Genomic DNA, 21,415 nt, shown 5'->3' on the forward strand with positions numbered 1-21,415 from the left:
TGTGAAGTAGGCTGTCTATTTTACTTTGCTTTATTAAAGACTAATGTGGCTGCTGAATGCCATGAATATAGCACTAATTTTAATGAATACCATGAAGTTTATATTTAATTATATTTTCTCATTTTGGGTTCTAACCAATAAAGAAAAAAAACTTACCTATACAACATACACACACACACGATAATCACATGATCACACGCTTAAGTAGAATTTCTTGTTTTTTAAATTAAGAGCAGAGGAGAAGCATCTTTTTTCTTTTTATTTTATAAGAATTTTCATTGGCGTGTGCTATTTTCATGTTTTTAAAATTTAACTTAATCCTCTAAACATTAAAATGACCCAGGCATCATAATTTCTAATGTGAAATAAGAAGGCAAACAGACTACCGCTTTATTTTAACTTCCAACACCAAGAATAAAACTGGTCAGTCCAAAATAAAGAAATAGCAACAATAATTTGCCACCTACTGCTAATATTTAGTATTTTGTCCCAAACCAATGGTTTATTTTTGCTATACTAAGGTAAAGGACCAGGTTGACAATAAAGTATTCTTCTGTCTCTTCGATCCACACCAGCTGCACATGCACTTTTCCTTCCGAGTCCATGTAGTCAACATAGTATGTTTGTCCCAAGAAATTAGGACCATCAGAGGGCCTGGGAGAAGATCTCATGCAAACCGGGGAACTAAAACACCAAAAAGGTTTCCCATATTCGTCCAAAAGAGTTATGTCCATTATAGAACAACTCTACAAAATAAACACAAATATTTACAAATGTAAGGATAAAATGGACAATTAGACACGATTTTCAGATCTAATTAATAAATGTACAAATGAAGGCTTGTCATAAAGGATGAACAAGAGTTAAGTGAAAGAGAAGGGAGAAGAGAAAAGAGAACAAAATTACAGGAAGAGGGAACAATATACATAAAGATCTCGGAAGACCACGACAGGTTTGCAGTACTAGAAATTACTCAGCATGGGGTCAGGTCAGCTCTGTCCACCATCGTACCTTTGCCACCTGCCACGGTAACCGGTGCCAATAAAGGCACGTCAGATAAACAAACGGGAGGAATACAATGGGGGTAGGAGCAGCAAGAACAGCCACAGGGATGTCAGTTATCATTACACACTAGTAAAGACATGATAAAAGCCCTCAATCAACAGCGGCGGTAACTCACAGGAAAGAAGAGATGGAAGAAATATTTAAAAGACAAACTGAGCAGGATCAGTGGGTAGATAACCTCTGCTGGGCTTTCTGAACTCTATCTACAGTCTCAGCGGATACCCAAATCCCTGCTTCACAGGGCACAGGGGCCATCTCCTCCTCACTTCTTTTGGAACCTCGCTGCCTACTCCCCATCCTGTCTGAGAGGTCTCCTTTTCCATTTGGTTCCTTCTCCATAACAAATCATTTCCATCCTCAGGGGAGAGGTAGCAGATAAGGCATAGGGGTATTTATTTTAGGACCTCCCTCAAACCTTCGTCCCACTCACCATCCATCTTTCTCCTCGAGAGATGTATGTTTCCAATTATCCTTTCCAAATCAATCCCTTCTCAGTGTGAACTTCCAGAATGTAGACAGCTAAGCAGTAAGCAGAACTCACCTCCCCTATAGCAGTAAATCAGTTTTCCTTACCTGCACCCCATCTATAAATGAACTCTGCCAGACTCAAAATTCAGTGTCTGGGGAGAGGATGACACTCGCACACATGGGAATGTTGTATTTCTTAAGAGGCATCCTCATATTTAATCACCCATTTCACTACAGTACGCATCAGCGAACTGGCCACAGCACCTTTCTTATGGGGGGGCCGGGCACAGCCACCACAACAAGTTGAACCTGTAATATGGCCATCAGTAGGTTCTACTGAACTCAACTATTCTCGAATAAAGCAGAACCCCAGAGTTATACTAAAATATCTAGCTTAAATTAAAATTGATGCTGAGCTCCATATAGATTTAGAAGTAACATTAAAATAACATCAAAAAATGCCAAAGTATGAAAGAAAAAATAAAAGGAGAAAGTACAAGAAAAGCCTTACCAAAAGAAACTCCATCACTCAGCCCTGTGCAGGGACTGAGGGCAGACAGACCGGGAGAGCGCTTATTCTGAATTAGACTGAGGGCTGCAGCACGGCTGCCACTCCAGCTACTCAAAATGGCTTTGCACAACAGCACGCTGACCAGTCAGAGCAACTGTCCTGTGTGCGCTCACTACTAACATCAGCCACTGCAAGCGTCTCTAAACGTAGCTGATATCATAACCTGACTTAAAAAAAAACACAAAGAAAAAGCTGATCTGCTTATAACACGATTTTTTTTTATTTTAAAGTTGGATAATCTACCCTACAAAATTATAAGTTGTTGAAATTAAGACTCCAGGAGCTCAAGCTACAGACACTTCTGATCTGAGTGACCTCTGTGCCAGTGAGTGCTGGCTGGAGGTCACCACACCTCCACGCTCCTCTGAAGGAGAAGACTCTTCTTGAAACAGTAAACCAGAGGACCTCAGAGACCCCTTTCCTGACCACACATCGCTTCAAACAACGTAGTGCAGCAGGCAGTTCCTCTGTCATTGTCACTAACGTCACCTTTCCATCTTTTTGTCCCTTGACCAGATTTGGGTGACACACCTTCTTATTGACCTGTGCTCTGACGGGCATCTGAAATGACAAAGCTAGCAGGCTCCTTCCAAGAGGCTGTTTCTACAATTTCCAAGAGATGCAGGGCTTTTAGTTTGTTGGTTTTTAATGGTTATATGTACCTAAGAAACTTTTTCTATCATATGCCCTTGCTTATGAAAAGTTTTTCACTCCGTGAAATTGACTTCTTAAAGAATATTTTATAGTTTCAGTATACTGAGGGGGATCAGATACCTGGAAGGAAATTCCTGACTGCACGGCAAACACAAGGGATGTCACATCACTTACTTGACCTTTTTTCTTTAGGAACTCTAAAGACATTTTTAAGTCTTAACACCGAACTCAGAATTATACGCAGCAAAATGCAAATCAACCGTATCCACCTGCAGGCCCGAGAGAGCAGGTACAGGCTATGCAGCTCCCCTCCACCTTCTCCCCAAGCCCATCTGAGAGAAGGAGCTTATGGGAAAAACTGTCCAAGGGACACATAGTCCATGCCTGACTTTAAGGGCTGGAAATCCTGTTTTCAGGTCAAGCCATTTTGCTAGAAACCTGCATGCATGAGTCACACTGCTTAGCGACCTACAGAACCACTGCTCAGAGCTCCTCCTGAAGCTGTATCCTCAGCTCCTGTGAGCGCTGCTGTGCACTGGCTGCTAAACCATTCAGAGACGGCCCCTTATGGGGCTCTGTCTGCCCTACATAAAGCCCCACTGGAGACTGTGTTTTTAATGGTCGGAGCTGGATAAAGCTTTGTTTCTTTGTATAATTACTATACTTCCCTTTCCTCCCTAATGAGAACTAAATCACTGCTCTCATCCTGCTCTAAATACCAGAAAACACAGAACAAATAATGCCATTTTTATAATTATGCTGACCCTTTCAGTCTGTCGTACTTATATTCTGCCTTTCTTGGTCCTCAAGGACTATTTCGACTTTAATATTTTATTTTAGTACATATTTTTATTATAAGACCCATCTAAATAAACAAAAGAAGTCAGGTCTGTGCTCTTAAAGACATGAAACAACATTCTTTTGTATATGATAAACATAATCTTCACCAAAGTTTAAACACTTGTTTACAAATAAGAAGGATTAATAAAACATCCCATTATATCAAGTAGCTCAAGTGATATAAATAATTACCAAGAAGCTCAAGAGACAATAAGGACAGTTAAGTGTTTTTAATGTTCAATAATACTGCTCTTGGTCTCAGTAATCATTAATAATTCTAATAAGGTCCACACATGTATGGCAGAATAAAGACACCTTACTGGAGGCCCTCTGCATTCACAGGAGATCGATCCCACTGAATATGAAAATCCTATTCATCCCACAAAATAAAGACAGAGAGTAATGAGAACCAAGGGCAACCATGGGCACTAGGACCACAGAAGAAAATGAAACTGTTAGAACAGCTCTCATCTTCCTCCTCCTCCTCTCTCCTTCCCTGACAATTCCCAACCACTAAATCAACTCTCCCATCCATGTGGCTACTTTTTGATGGAGGTATAAATTGATTTAACTGTTTAAAGAAATATCTGTATCCTGGAACTTATAACTGCAATAAATTTTAAACTGGTGCAGGAGTAGTTAAGGGGTTTTTGAGTAAATGCTACTTGCCTGGTCCAACCTACAACTCCACTCTTTCTCCCAAAACAGGCAGACAGACAAAGGGGCTTCAAGGGAGTGCAGGGGTGCAATCAACATTGTTCAGAAATGTCGCTGCATGCTACCTACCACCCCTACCCCACCACACTCAATGAACAAGAAAAGGTACTCAATAAGCACATGATGAATGAATCCACTGATTGACAATGGCTAAGAAGATGTACATAAATCTTCAGACACTAAAACAATAAATCTAAGACTTTAAAAGCAGTATCACAGATATACATCAAGAGACATTTTTTATTATACAGAAAACAAATTACTTTAAGAAAAGAAAATAACAAATTACCTTTATACAGCCATCAAAAATATCGGTTCTCCAAGAGAGGCCAACTTTTCCGATAAGAGGCAGGTGTTCTGTGTTATTTTTAAAACTTATAACAATGAGCTTTGCATATCCATTTTCAATGTATCCTGAAAAGATTTGAGATTTTTTAAATTACTATATACCACCGCAGGACACCAAATCAAGATTCTTCAGGTTTGCCATTCCATAAAGGATGCCTCTCTACAGCTAAGTACTAGATTCAGTGATGGAGGAAAACAGTGGCATAGCTAATTCAAACGTCTGGCTTGAGGCCAAGGCAGTGTACCTGCTTTCCAGAGACACAGAAATGCGTGTGTCCTCACTCGGGAAAAGTGATCTCAAAGGTGAGTCAGGGGGAGCTGCCTGGGGTGAACCTGGATATTCACACTGTCACTGATGGAGAGTCTGCTCAGGAGGCAAAGGTTCTTCGGATTTGATGAAGCTAACAGCAGTGCAAACAGAAAACCAGAAGTGTGGAACTTAAGAAAGCAGATGCCAGAAATGGTCCAGAAAGGACAGCAAATGTGAGGGAGCAAGGAGAGAGATGTCCAGAGAAATGAGGAGTTTGAGAGCCAGTGAATATGGAAGAGATAAGGGAAAAAGTCCAGCACACATAAAACAAACAAACGTCTTTGCACGTACTTATAAGTCGAAATCCTTGCCATGCTTACCAAAAGCTAAGACCAGAGGCCCTGCCCCTCCTCTGACTAGCTCAAAGCTGATTAACAGCAGCCTCCCCATGACTAAGGGCCGTCACAACCCAGGCGCATTCACGTTCCACTTTCAAGGCACTCATGGTAGGGGTGCCTTCACATGACCACGAGCTTCACATGACCAGTGACCATCACGCATAACAGCATATAGCACCTTCACTCAAGACTTCTTCAGAGAGAGACACCCGAACAAAGGTAAGATCTCAGTTACAGTGCAAAGTGGAAAGAAGAGCGAAAAGAGCAAATGCTCTTTCACTCTACATTGGTTATTCCACGGGACAAAATAAAACCAAAGCTAAGTTGCCTTGGGAGCCAAAGCCCTATTCTAGAAATTCTACACAGTGTTCTCACTTAAGTGTAGCCAAAAGGTGAAATGCTTCACCAGTGGCCTCTTCTGTGACACAATAACAGGCTCTAAGTGAGAGGTCCTGTTAGAGGCAGGGCATTGCCACCCTGCAGGAGGGTGCTGTGAGCCCTTTTGTATGGAGGACAGAGGCAGCCCATATCTTCTCCATGGCTACTGGGTAATTAACAAGCACTGTGCAGCTTCTCTCCTCCGCTCCCCAGGTGTAGGAGTGAATGCCAAATGACACTGACCCTTCCCAGGCAACAGCTCTACTGTCACCTCAGCAGGGCTCAATGGAAGCAGGGAGGAAATCTGTGGAAAGCAAAGCCTCAGAGGAGGCACAGTAATGACATTCTGAATGGACCAGATGTGGCTCGGCTCTGCTCTATATTACTGCACAGCCATGTGCAAAATCGAGAGAGACCTCTGACTGGCTGGCATGTGTGCTGGCAGCCGGACGGTGTCATACAGAAAACCAGGAGTTCATTTTCCATGTGGCTTGTCCTCAGGACACTGCAGAAAATGGACCCATAAGTACAACAGCCAATAACATTTCACTGGCAATTGTCTGAGCTAATAAACATGAAATCGCTGTAGGAAGCAAGGACGCAGTTACTTTGCTGCCATCAGATATTCTCCCACTTTAAAACAACCATCACATTTGCAGTATCTTAAAAGGTCAGAGCTCCTTCCACCAACTCTCTCTACCTATAAAAGAAAAAGGTTAATCTCTTCCTACATTTAAAAAATCTGCACATAGAATGTATGTGTGAAAAAGTGTGTGTATATATAATAGGTAATATTTTTGAGTACTTATTGCACACCAAGCATGGTACTAAGCACTTTATGTATAGTAGCTTAAAAGACTACTTTAAAAGAATACCTTAAAGTAATACTATTAATCAGGTATTACAGTTTTCTGAATTCACAGGTGAGAAAACTACACACAGGAAGGTTAATAGTACCTTGTCTAAGGTCATACCACTGGTAAGTGGCAAAGACATGATTCAAACCTTGTTCTGTGTCTAGAGCTCATGTTATAATAGATTAAAACATACACAAAAAGGAGAAAATATAATCACCAATTAGTTTAAATACTAGCTGAGAATTTATAATGTAGATTTAAATTCTTATGAAGCTTCGCTTTCATATTACTGCCACTAGAGAAAAATCTGTAAGTTAGCAGACAAGAAACATTGGGGGATCATTTACGGCTCACCAAAATTTTCAGTAATTTCTCTGTTTGTGAGCCCCACAGTCACTATCTCCCACTTCAACCTTCCTATAACTAAGTCGTTAGTGACCTGGGTTCCTTTGCTGTGAGCCAACATGTGCCTATTGAATTCCTGTGTTGCTTAAACTATTCAGAATAAATTCTGTTGTTGGAGACTCTAATCTTAACCTACCAATGTAAAGAAATACAATTCAAGGCTCACCATTCTTGGTTCCAGTGACATTCACTTATAAGCATGGCCTCACAAAGACCTCATTCCAAACCCTGCCCAGCCATTTACTAGCTGTGTCACCTTGGTCAATTTTACTCCAAGCTGAGTACAATAGGGATAAAAAAAGAGAGTACTTTATACTTTGTGATGATTAATGGAACTAATAACATATCTTAACATTACAGGGTAGATTATTATATATGCCAGGCTAAATGTGCTAAACACCTTACATGCATTATCTCAACAATAATACTCCATCTAAAGAGCCAAACCTACTGCCAGGCAGAAATTAGAGATGTACTATGTTCATGGACTGTAAGACTCAATACTGTTAAGGCATCCATTTACCCAAATTGATCTATAGATTTAATGCAATCCCAATCATAATCCCAGCAGGCATTTTAATAATTTATAAATAATCAGTATAAACAAATAAATAATATTTGACAAGCTGATTCTAAAGTTCATATGGAAATCATAAGGACCTAAAATAGCCACACATTCTTGAAAAGTTGACTTCAAGACTTACAAACAGCAAGCAACACAGTGTGGTATTGCTATAAAGATTAACAGAATAGAATACGTGGGTCCAGAAATAGACCAATACTTTCACAATTGATTTTTGACAAAGACATCAAAATAATTCAATGAGAAAAGAAAGTCTTTTCACAAATGGTGCAAAAAACAACTTGCTGTCCATATGGGAAAAAAGAATGAAGCTCAACCCTTCCCTCACACTTTACATGAAAATTAATTAGGCAGGGATCACTGACCTAAATGTAAAAGCTAAAACACTAATACAGCTGGAAGAAAAGAAAGAATATCTCCATAACCTGGGGTAGGAAAAGATTTTTAAGACAGAAAGAAGAAAACAATAAACCATAAAATAAAAAACTGATAATGAGAGACTCCTTATCATTAAAAAATACCATTAAGAAAATGAATAAACAAGACATAGACTGGGAAAAAATATTTGCAAAATATTCATCTGAAAAAGGACTGGTATCCAGAATACACAAAGAACTCCTATATTGAGGAATAAAGAGACAACTCATTTTTTTCAAAAAGGCAAAATGATTAAGAGGTACTTCAAAAAGAAGATATGCAAATGGCCAATAAGCACATGAAAAAGTGCTTAACATTATTGGCCATTAAATAAATACACATCAAAATCAAGATGAAATACTACCACACACTAGAATGGCTAAAATCTAAGACTTACAACATGAAATGTTGGCCAAGATATGGAGCAATCAGAACACTCATACACTGCTGACAGGACTGTAAAATGGTACAACCTCTCTAAAAAAATTGGGGGTAACTTCTTTTACATAAAAAAAATTTGGCCATTTTTAATACATAAAGCTAGCCTAAGACCCAACAATTCCAGTCCATGGTATTTAGCCAAGAGAACAGAAAACATATGTCCACAAAAATGACCTTCACAAGAATTCTATGGCAGCTTTATTCATAATAGCCCAAAACAGAAAACAACCCAAATTTCCTGTCCATCGACAAGATGAGCAAATTGTGGCATACTCACTCAATGGAATACTATTCATCAATAAATAGGAATGACTATCAATACTTGCAAGAGTATTGATGAAACTCAAAGACATTTTGCAAAAAGAAAGAATCTGGAAACAAAGGAGTACATCCCATATGATCCCATTTATATGAGTTCTAGAACAAGAGAAACTAATCTATGGTGAGAAAAATCAGAAAAATATACGTGGGAGTTCTTGTACTATTGTAATTTTTTCTAAGCTGGAAATTATATCAAAATAAAAAGGTTACAGAAAAAGCAGCACTCAATAAAGGTTAGCTGTTAACAAACAGCTGTATCAACCTTCCTCCGAAGGCCCCTTCTGCTCATTGCTCCGGCTGCTGTTTTCTTCCAACCTGTAACTCTGGGCATGCCCCATAGCTGTGTGTCCTCAGATCTTCCTCAGCTTCCCCTATGCCCTAAAACTTCAACATTCACCTCCACGCTGTGCTGATGGCACCCTTCTACCTATACTAATCTCTTCCTTTTCTAAACCCTTACTGCACACACTTGAACATTTAATTTTATTGGAGTGTTTCTACATGTTAGATCTATTTCCTCAAATAACCTACAGTTTTTGGGAATAAAGGTCATGTCTTCTATAGTATATTAATGGCACTAATAGCATTTCTCATTTGTCATGATTAGAGTTCATTTTTTGCCCTACAAACAGAACATAGAAAAGGTGGGAAGTAAAGACTATAGAGAGGAGAGATTATTGGTTGATTGGTTGATTGGCTGATTGAATGATTTTCCTAAGGCAAAGAGAAGGCAGGCAACCAGAAGCGGGAAGAGGGCTTAAATTATATTAGAACTACCTGAGGCAGGAAAAACAAAACACAGGCTAACTAAACAGACAAACTTGATAAGCAGACTGAATGAGAGAGGACCCTAGATCACCATCTGAGAGGCCAGCTTGGTAACAGACAAGTAAGTGGAACAGACGTCAGTAAGCAACTCTCAGGTTCTTGTGTAAATCTTGGGTAAAGAGGTAGGGAGAGCCTACAAACTCAAAAACATTTGCCACAGAATATTAACAATTTAAAGCTTCAGAAACCTGCTGCTACAAAGGAATAATTAATAACAACATGGTATAATCATTAGACCCTAATGATCAAATAAAATTGGCAGTATCTCTTTAGGAGAGAAAATCTTTAGTATTCCTCCAGTCCCTGTTAGATATCTAACATAAACCTCCTCAAGGCATATACATGGCCCCTTCTTTTTCTCAGCTAATTATTTTCAGATACCTCTGTTATTTTCCAAACACCTGATAAACATGAAATTTAAGTAGCTAAATAAAGACATAAATCATGGAATCTTAAGAAAGAAGGCCTCTGAACATAATAAGGATCAGAACTCTCTCTTCTAGTTTCATTTGTTATATAGGTTGCAAAAGTGAAATGAATTGGAGTTGCATTGGTGGGAGATGGAAAAAAGAGAACTTTCAAGTCTTTAGGACAATTGCCCTCTCCAGATCAGACTCGGTGGATGTGATCACACCAATAAAATCTGTAATCTTTTGAGCAACAGAGTCTCTACTTCTTTCATATCAGCTAGGATCCTAACAGGCTACATTTGCTGGTGGTATTGTTCCTGATACTGGTGAAAATAAACCTAATTTTAAAGAGAGTAAAGTATGTACTTAGACTCTTTGAAAACTCAATGTTTATTAATTCACTAGTGTTTGAAAACAGCTTTTTCTGTTGATGTATTTAAAGGCTCAGACTTGTATTTTCACAAGACCCAGTTCTATTTTCCATGCCTATTTTCCTATTTTCTATCAATTTAGTCCATTTGAGTATAAATTATTTTTTCTAGACTAATCCTGGAAGGGAAGTTTAAGGGAGAAGTATAAGGATATTTGTTTGGGGCTCTCTAACACCTGTTCTGCTTCTCTTGCTAAGCACATTCCAATATTTCTCTGATAAACACACCCAGGTCAGTCCCCAGGCTTCATGTGGTAGAAGCCAGGCTCAGATATGGAGCCTTCTGTTCATCTGGCCACATGGCTGAGTCAAGGATGAGTTCATGACCCAACCAGAGCCAAGGAGATGCAGTGAGACTCTTGGGGGGAGGGTGGACCAGAAAGGAGAAACTTAGACTTGGACGTGAGATCTAGAGCTAGCCAGAGTTGTCTTGAAGGGAGGAAGTCTAACTCAGAATATAGCGAAGCAGGAAGAATCAGAATGGGAGAGAGACAGACAGGGTGCTTAGACATAGGCAGTCCCACTGACAGGCAATGAGCCTGTGCATCAAACTGCACTTGAAATAAAACCTTCCCCTGGATTTTTCAACAACATAAATCCTTCCTGCTAAACCAGTTTTAGGTTAGGTTTATCTGTAGCTTTCAAAGAAAAAAACTTTTTTTATCTCTAGAGAAGTGAATTTTAGAATCAGAAAACATGAATATATTTATCAGTGGAAAAGCAGTTGATGGGAAAACAGATTCAAGATGATGAAGAGATGAGACAAATGGCTAAATAAAGGCCCCAGAGCAGGAAGGAGCAGATATATTTAAGAAGAGAAATTGGGAAGCATGTTTTGGAAAGAAGTGGGACATCTTTTTTTCTGAAATAGGAAAAAAAAACAAGAATACAAGAGACTATGATACAGTGACGATGTTATGGCAGATGAGAGAGGAGGACGAGGAAGCACAACAGGGTGACAGTTTTTCTTAGCAGAGCAGGTAGTGAGCCCAAGAACAAGGAGTGGAGGAGGAAGATGACTGAGTCATATCTGAATAGCCTTTCTGTGAAACACAAAGGGGAATTAGCAAGAGCTGATTAACGGATTTCTAAGTAGCAACAAGGGGGAAGTTGAAATCTGACAGCCTCAATGGACAACGAGCATTTGTGATTTTCCCCAAGGAACTGCTGAGCACTCAATACGTTAGAAAAGCACCATCAAGGTGAGCAGTGAGGGAATCCATAGGGCAACAAGGAAAGAGATTCTGTGCAGCTACAGAGGAGGAGACCAACAGTGTAATCCAGGCACACACCCAGAAAAATGAATCCAGGAAGGGAACCAAGAAGCAGAAGAGTGAGAAGAAACCCAAATAGTTCTGTAGAAGTAAGGCCCCGGAATGATAGATGGTAAGGAGGTTGTGATCTGATAAGCAGCTCTAAGCTCAACGTCCTGCAGATCTAAATTCCTAATACCAACTAAATTCACACTACGGGAAAAATTAGAAAATCCATCACTTACGTTTCTTATAAGACTTATCTTCCTCAAACTACTTGTTTTAAGGAAGAGACTCTATTTCCAAATTGCCTTAATAAATATCCATGAAAAAGGCAGAATATCTTATTTAAACAATATTCTTGAAAACAAAAACATAAACAAAGAACTCATAGCCCTCCCTCTAAATGACTAAAAGAATTCAAACCACCAGAGAGGAAGAACAAATCAAAACCTGAGGTCAAGTCTCAAATGGCAGTCAGAGTCCAGAAACACAGAGAACATGAAAAGGGCTCACCTGAGGTCTTCAGAAGCTGAGGCCCCTCCTCGCACACCCTGTGTTCTTGGCAGCACCAGCTTCTAGGGCACAACCCACGCAGCTGCAAAGGGACCCTGTTGGTCTAATGTTCTGCTGCCGCCATTTTGAAATTCTTAAGAATCTTCTAACAAGGAGCCCCGCAGTTTCATGCTGCGCCAGGCCCCACAAATCAGGCAGCCTGTCCTGCTTCCAGGTAACATGCCTACTCCTGATGAGCTCTCATATAAAATGTATGGAGATCTGGGCTGTCTCTTTCTGTGAACAGTAATTTGCAATGCTGATTTTTCATAATGGGTCACCAGATGCACAAAACAGGAAAAATGTACTCATAACCACTGATGAAGACGCTATAGAGAATTATCTGTTCTAATTTTTCTGGGTAATCACCACCCAGAAAGGACTGCCCTATTTCCAATGCCTTCCTGTTATGATAAATGCTTAGAGAGGATACTCTGACCCAGAAACATAGAAAGTAATTAGTATCAGGGAACAGAGGGAACAAAAGAGTCATCTATTTCTGGAATCACAACAACAAAAATGAGCTAACATGCTATATATGAAAAATATGTGAAAAAAACGATAAAACTTTAAAAGAAGAATTTCTCAAAGAGAGGTTATCTGGGCTTATCAGGTTCTACTGCTGAAGAGTTGAACAATTCTACTTTTTTGGTAGGAAAAAAGAAGTTACTAAGGCCCATATCCCCTTTTTATCCCCTCAACATTTTCTATTGTGTCTTACAGAGTAAGAGCTGAATATTTACCATATAATCAGTATTATAAAGAAAAGTATATCACAAAAACTCTAAAGGATATAGAATGAATCTAACAAACAGATAATGGAAACATAATCTAAAAGAATTTCTTCACAATAGCAACACAAAAATGAAGTACCAGTGAGTGGAGAAAGGTGCAGGATCTACATAAAGAACATTTCTCCCAAGAGCAGTGAAGGAAACTTAAATACATAGAGAGAGAGTCCAAAACGCTAAATAAAAATATATCAATTCTGGGGCCGGCCTCGTGGCCGAGTTGTTAAGTTCGCACACTCTGCTGCAGGCGGCCCAGTGTTTCGTTGGTTCGAATCCTAGGCGCGGACATGGCACTGCTCATTGAGCCACGCTGAGGTGGCATCCCACATGCCACAACTAGAAGGATCCACAACTAAGAATATACAACTATGTACCGGGGGGCTTTGGGGAGAAAAAGGAAAAAATAAAACTAAAAAAAAAAAAAATCAATTCCTTCCAATGTACACATTTAATACAAATCTGATCAAAATCCAAATGGGATATTTGAAATTCGGGCCAAGTGATTATTAAATACATATAAAAGAATGAGTGAAAATAACTGAGAAATCTTTGATAAAAGTTCCTCAGTAGGGACCAGCCAGTGGTGCAGTGGTTAAGTGTGCATGCTCTGCTTCAGTGGCCTGGGGTTTGTTGGTTCAGATCCCAGGCGTGGACCTACAGATCACTTATCAAGCTATGCTGTGGCAGGTGTCCCACATACAAAATAGAGGAGGATGGGCACAGACATTAGCTCACCAGTCTTCCTCAGCAAAAACAGGAGGATTGGCGGCAGATGTTAGCTCAGAGCTAATATTCCTCAAAAAAAAAAACTTCATTAGTAAGAAATTTTATACTGGGGGAGGGACATATATTTTCACGACAAAATACACTTGTAAAGCTTGAAATATCTGGGGACACAAGAAGAAGGGGCACTGATCCTCAACAGAGAGAAAGAATCCTAAAAGAGAAGGGTATGGGAATATATAGGCTGTGGATAATGCCTATGTTAATCAAAATGCAGCATGGGTTTACACACAAGTAAAACCTTTGAGAGATCCAAAACAATATATAACAAATTAAAAGGCAAAAAACAAAATAGAGAAAATATTTACAATGACTGTAACTCAAATAGATCTCATAAACATTTAAACCAATGGAACCGATCACACATAAACAAATGGCCATTCAATTAGAAGAGAAATATAAAAACAGACGGCGGCAGCAGCACACGCCAAGCATCCTGGAAGCACTCCTCGTTACCTCACCTGAATCCTTGAGGAACTTGTAAGGTAGGTTCTGATGTGACCGCACTTTGCACGCGAGGACACTGATAACCACCCACAGTCACACACGCCTGTGAGAGGCGGTGCTTAAGTCGGAGCCTACAAAGATGCCCCTTCAACAGCCTACCTGAAGGCTGCTAAAAGAACCACAGTAGTTTTTTTAAATAGTCAACCTAATATCCAAAAACATGCAAATTTCAAACAATCAGATGTCACTTTCACCTCTCAAATCTTCAAATATTTTTCAAAATAATGCTCATGATGATAGTGCTATAATCCCGAAAAATGGAGATCTAAATACCCAACATTAGAATGGGTCAATAAATCATGATAAAAACCAAACAATGGAATATTATGTAACTTTTCAAAATCAAATTTTCAAACACTATTTAGTGACAAGGGAAAATGCTCACAATGTAATGGTAAGGGGAAAAATCAGGATACAACATTAGTCACATAACGTGGTCCAAAGATATAAATATAGTTATATATTTGAAAATGGACCAAAATATAAACAATAGTTGTCCTTGGGTGATTTTTATTTGCTTATTTACAAACTTCTATATACTCAGAATTTTCAAATTCCATAACAAGAGAAGGACATTAGTTTTTAAATGCATTTTTAAAACAACTCAGATAGAAAGTCAAATGACAGAAGCAGGACACTTTGTTTTTTAAAAATCCTTTCCCTTTGCTTCTTATCACTCTCCCTCTCAGTACTGATAAAAAGACCAAAACATGCTGTACTGTGCAATATCTTTTCCTTCAGCTTCTGAAAATTGGTAATAATTAGCTTGATACAAAGATCAAAAAATACACATTCCTTCCTACTTTGCATTGCTGATCATGGCCTTTTTCAAGCTCTATTTACACTTCAAAGACACAACTGGACCATTTCCTGTCTGCTCTTTCACTGGGCTCTCCCATACTCTCATCAAAGTTTTCATGGACAGTGGTGCAGAAAAGAGCTAACACAGCAGGCCTCAGACTGTCTAGGCTTGGAAAGGCCTGCAAGATAGGCCCTTGCTGGTGTCCGGGAACTCAGATTTCAGGAATGTTCCCACCTCCCCATCCCTAACTGGTAAGAGTTGCTCACTGTGCCTAAACGGTTGGTACCAACAACGTGGTTTATGCTGAACACTTTTCCTTCTGGGAGTCTGGAATTTTGGTACACGCCAGGCAGAGGGTGCCTATGTGAAGAGCCCCCAAAAAACCCTAGGTGCTGAGTCTCTAAGAAGCGTCCCAGGTAAAGAAGATTTCACTCATGTTCTCACAGCTCACTCCTGTGTGCCTCCACTGGGACGGGATCTTGGAAGCTTCACCTGGTTTCGTCCAGACTTCACCCCGGACACCTTTTCCCTCTGCCGACTTCGCTCTGTAGCCTCACTGTACACATCTCAGCCATTAATACAACTATATCCTGAGTCCTGTGAGTCCTCCTAGTGGATCACTGAACCAGGGGTTGGTCTTAGAGACCCAATGCCAACAGTCCATCCACATTTCCAAGAGAATAGAAAAACCCACCCAGCACTTTCTATTAAGCTTACCTAAAGTTTTCATTTACAAATGACTCTGTCAGTATTTCCTTCACTGTTTATCCTTCCCTCCCTCCTGCCTCTCATAAATCCAATTTAGGTGACAAAATATTGTTTCACCTAAACTTCCTTTTAGCTTAATTTTAGTGGCAATACACAAAGTAGCAGGTAGCAAATATGTGCAGGTTCAGGGATCATAATTTTTTCTTTGAAAAGGAATCCTTTTAAGAAAACTCTTAATGCAGCCGTGACTTGCCAAAGTGGCAGGACACATAAAATACAGAGAGAAAACTTCCCAGTCCCTTGGGGGAGGAATATGACAAAGTTCCAAGAAGCAGCCATCAAATAAGCCTTGAGGGAAAGAAGAAAGGACACAGATCCTTTTTATTCACTATCAGGTGGTGCTGGGAGGGAGTAAATCCGATCCCCAGACATAGTGTCTGACTGAGGGAGAATAACGTCCTGAAGCTTGAGCTATAGATCATGAAACGGGAGGACTAGGCTACTCCTGAGCATGCGAGTACAGAACCTGCTCTGATCTGAAAGCAACGAAGGGTGGAAAACCCAGCAGGGCTTGGCAGCACCAGCCCAGGAACTGTGCCCGCCAGATGAATGTTGGAACCCAAAGCCAAGAGGCATTAGCTGTGGACTCAACTGGATGAGGACAGCACTGGCCGAGTGCACGGACCCTGCGGGGTGGCAGCAGAGGTGATGCTTGTCCCTGAGTGTCTACCACTGAGTCAGCTTGAGTGTGATCCTCTCCTCTGTGTCTCAGGAATCGCACTCCAGGCACTAAGAGCTAAATAGCATCTTCTGGTTTGTTTTTAGTAACATGCATTGTAAAAAAAATAAATAAATTCAAAGGACCTTGTAGCAAAGTACAAGAGACAGAACTAAGAAAATAGAACAAAGAGATATTTTGTTCACAGAAAATATCATGACCGTGTGATAGAGAGTATCAAATGGCCACTACTCATTCTGAAAGCTTCACTGCAATTGCTCTGTCTACATATAAGCATGTCCTGAATCCTTTAATTATCTGTATTCCCTGCAGAGTCAACTCCAGAGGTCCTCTTAGCCTATCTTAGGCAAATTATCCTACACAATGCATTCTATACTAACACTCTAAAGAAATGTATACATACCCTCTAAAGGATGAAGATATACTTAGATTTATTGATATATTATGGTACAATTAACTACAATAGCTACTAATTGCTTTGCTATAAGTCCAATATTTATCAGAGTAATTTGACAAAAGAATCTGCAAGTGCAAAAGATGTGTACCAGGTGTCTTTGTACCACTCCTCTAGGTATCTACCGGTTCAATGACACCACACTTCCTTGTCACTGCAGTTCTATAGAGTGTAACATTCGGGAAGGCCAGTCCCCTCTTACTGGTCATTTTCAAAATTTAATCAAGACCTGGATGGTGATCACATAGGTGCTTGCTTTACGATAATTTGTTGTATGCATTTCTCTGTATATAATTGCACAATACAAAGAAGTTTAATTACAAAAAAGAGAAAATCAAGGGGACAATGAACACAATATACAGAACGGTGGTAACACAATACACAGAACTGGCAGGAAGAGAGGGAGAAGAGAGCAGGAGCGACACGCAGGGGGCTTCAAAGCTACTGTAATGGTCTATTTCTTAAACTGTGTGGTGGCTACATGGTTTTCCTTAATTGTCTCTTGATGGCCTAAATATATATCATACACAGAAAAGATAACACTATCTCACAAATTAACATTTTAAAAAAATTTTTATCAGCCATTCCATACGCATATGTGGATTTCTAACTGGATTTCAGACCCAACTAGGCAAGTTTCACGATATATTCCCGTTGGGATTTTTTAATAGAACTGCAATGAATTTGTGGACTAAACTGATACATCCTCAGAATTCTTATTTAAAGATGGAATGTTGGAAATAGCCTGACAAAATGACCAATTCAGGCTCTGTTGATGAACTACGTCATATGGAAAGCTGTGTCCTTTCCACTACTACATAACCCCACTACCTTAGTGTGGACCACTCCCCATTAACTCATCTGAATGTCAAATTTGTTGCTTTTCCCATCCCCAGCCCTCTTGATCTGCCCTTCCTCAGAACCCTCCAGGATTCCCAGAGCCACCCTTCCCCAGTGTGTCTGCACCTGGCTCAGCAGGCTTCTCTGTGCCCAACTTGTGGAGGGCAGACACCACGTGTGACACACGTCTATCCCCCTGCACCAGCACATTCCCTGCATTTAGCAAGTGTTTGTTAAAGAATGAATCAAATAAACAAACCAGCCTGGTCCCCTTCACTTCCGGCCACTCCCTACAGGCTGCCTCCTTAGAGTCAGGCCTGGCTTCTCACGTCTCACTGATGACAAACAGTGAATAGAGCCACCTCAATTGTAGGGACACTATGATAAAACATTTTATCCTTGATAGGGAGAAAGTGTTCTTAAAAAATAGGGGCAAAGTGCTGTCATCCCCAACTGCAATGACATAGCTGGAATTTACTAAATATACCACATAGTACCACAAGAGAGTTTCTCAAAAACTGTAGAGGACATTCGAGTTTGTATTTTTTTTAAATGTAAGAATGACTCTGATAGCAACAGCGCCCTCTGCTGATTCCTAATCGCAGAACCACGCGCAGACGAAATGCATCTTGAGTCTCGTGCAGTCTTCTTATGATGAAAATGTTTTCTTATTGTGAAAATAACAGATGAAAGGTGAATTATTCCCATCCTCCTTAATTTTACCCAGCCTCTTATGTTACAATAATCATCTAACCTTCTCAGGGGTTTATCAGCATTAACAGGAAATTGGCTTAAACGCTGCTGCTTCAGCAAGGCAGCAGGAAGGGCCCTAGCTGACCACCCTTGGGAGGCCAACACTTTGAAAAGACAGAGTCACACACACAAGGACATACTCTGGAAGCACATTGCTGAAAAGCACAAACACAAGTGAGATGCTATAGGCCAGTGTTTAAGACCCTCGGCTCTGGAGTCAGGGGCCTGGTTGCGGCTGGAGCTCTGCCGTGCATTGTACATGATTAGAGAACTGACCTAAACTACCAGCTTCAGCTGCTTCGTCAATAACAGCAGAGATGATAGTACCCAACTCACAGACCTGCTATGAAGATTAAGTTAAATAATATAAATATAAAACATTTAGCAAGAACCTATAACAAGTGCTCATAAATGTTCTCTGTCACTATCGACTTCATCATTATCAAGGGCATAGCCCAGGTATGAGGAATGCATACAAAGCTTAAGCAACATTATGCTGCATTTGTTTAAGAGAGGGTGACTCTTCTCTGAAGTTCTAGACATCCTCCAAGACAGACCTGGACCTAACAGACCTCATCCCTGGAGAACACGGTGACGAAGCTCTTGAGGAGAGTGTAGGTCATGTCAGACAAGAACTGCTGGAAGTGAGGGCCCCTGAAGACATGAGGGCTGGAGCCAGAGAGCCAGAGACTAAGTTCTCCCTACACCAGCCCAGAGGGCAGACAGTTTGTACCCTGGGTATAGACCGGGGCATGTAGAAGCACCCTCTACAGTGTATAATGGAAGAGGGATGAGATTTTTTTCTCTTTTAAATACCAGAATAAAGGTAAACAAGCGAAGTACAAAGAAACCAACTTGGGCTCAATGAAAGGCAAAATGTTCACACCTTCACAAAACTGGGTGGGCTGTTCCCAGGGCAAAGCAAATTCAGGCCCAGGAGGAGTCATTCGCTAGATCACCTTTCAGTTCCTCCCCAATTCTGAAAGCCCAAGATTCTGGGCACAGCAGAAAGAACACGGAAGAAAAACAAGAAAACCTGAATATTAAACAATCTAAGCAACCAGCTAAAAGAAGCTAGAAAAGGATCAAAATAAACCTAAAGAAAATAAACGATTTTCTAGGAAATCATATAAATACTAAAATTGAGTGGTTGAAAAGAGGAAAACTTGATTATGACTGGATCAGAAACAGAGTAAAAAATGAAAACTACAGATACTCTAACCTGTGAGTTTCAATGGAAAAACACTAAATACCAAATAACTGAAACGAGTAACTAAAAATAAGCACATATATGACAAGAGGAGCTTATCTTAGGGATTCTAGGATACTTACCATTGGAAGATATATTACTGAAATTCACTATATTAATAGCATGAAGGAGAAAAAAATCATATGATCATCAATAGTTGCCCCAAGATGTATTTGATAATACTTAACAATGATTCCTGATTTTTTTTAAAAATCCAACTACTCTAGGAATATAAAGAACACATTTGTAAGGAGACATAACAAAACCTAGAACAAACATACTTAGTAATAAAACATCTTACTAAGTTAACATCCTCAATTAAGTTGGAAATACCTTCTCATAGGAGGAATTTGCTAGTGTCCTTCAAGATTATATATGCATTTACCCTTTGCTCTATCAATCTTATTTCTAAGAAAGCATCGCAAAGACAAGCAGGCAAACTATGAAATGGTGTGTGAACAACGCTGTTCACTACACCACTATCTGTAACAGCAAAGCTGGAAGCCATTAACGAACTACACAGCTGTTTTAAAAAGAGAGAATGAGAAAGGTCTCCATCTCATTCTAAAGAGTAATCTCCAGAATATATTAACCGGGAAAAAACAAGGAACTTAAAAGAGAGTATAGTGTGCCTTACTAAAAAAAAAAAAAAAAAATGGAAGAAATATGAATACATTGATATATAGCATTATAGATACAGAAAGAAACATTTAAAGAATAAGCCAAAAGCTAAAATAAAGGGTCACCAGTGGAGGGAAGGAAAGAACAGGAGTGAAGGAATAAGAAGAGTAAACCTCCCTGAACGACCTTGTTTTATAGTTTCAAACTTTGGCACCGTGTCAATGTGGCATGTAACTTTTATAAATGTACCAAAAAAAACAAAGCAATCCTGAAAACTCAACTGAAACAAATCACTCTAATTGTATATCAGTGATAGCACAAAGACAAAGTTAGTGACTTAACTTTATATCTCTAGTATAATTGATCTTAAGCACACAAAGAATTACAAGGAAATTCTTAATTTAAATAACATTCCATAGGCTTATTATCAGTAATAATATCAGCATTGTTATTTTGAAATTATAATATATTGTAATGCAGTTTGGAACAAAGACTTTCAGAATAAGAAGACAGCTACAAGATATAAATTCAAAAGTTAATTAAAAACCCTAAGATCTTTAATTTAAATGAATATGATTTATTTCTTTCCATTATAAAATTTTCAAACTTCTTAGCTTTGCCTATTGAAAACCCTAAAAGGAATGAAAACCCAAGAGTAACAGGCATCTCTAGGATCCAGATTATGGTCTCTAAACACCATAGTGTAGTGGGAACTAAAAGGAACCACTAAGGAAAATGGACAATTCCAGGTCTGGGCAGGAAACAGACAAGATGAGCTTGAGGTATCTCGTCATGTGAGAACACAAGCCAGCTACCAAAGATGACTAGAGTCATGTCGAAAGAACACAGGAGCAGATGACCAATAACAGGACTATCTGACCATCACGATAACAATACAAATAATAATGACTGCAAATAGACTAAAACACGTACACAATATTTCTTAATCCATTACCCCCAAAAAACTTACAAGTCATCT

The 21,415-nt window shown here is 39.5% G+C and overlaps 1 protein-coding gene across 9 annotated transcripts in view; it reads right to left on the reverse strand.

Moving 5' to 3' along the window:
* The window catches only part of FBXO15 (F-box protein 15), a 75,036-nt gene that overhangs the window by 27,628 nt on the left and 25,993 nt on the right, over positions 1–21,415 (reverse strand). For 6 of the 9 annotated variants that reach the window (XM_008525369.2, XM_008525366.2, XM_070627897.1 and 3 more), the window contains one exon: positions 4,605–4,729. In XM_008525369.2, coding sequence (XP_008523591.1) covers positions 4,605–4,729 — 125 coding nt within the window. Of the gene's footprint in view, positions 1–240; positions 747–4,604; positions 4,730–21,415 lie in introns of those variants that run through there. The other 3 variants (XM_008525367.2, XM_070627898.1, XM_070627900.1) reach the window with 1 other exon arrangement.

Source organism: Equus przewalskii, chromosome 7 (assembly GCF_037783145.1).
Source record: "Equus przewalskii isolate Varuska chromosome 7, EquPr2, whole genome shotgun sequence".
NCBI classification, from domain to species: Eukaryota; Metazoa; Chordata; class Mammalia; order Perissodactyla; family Equidae; genus Equus; species Equus przewalskii.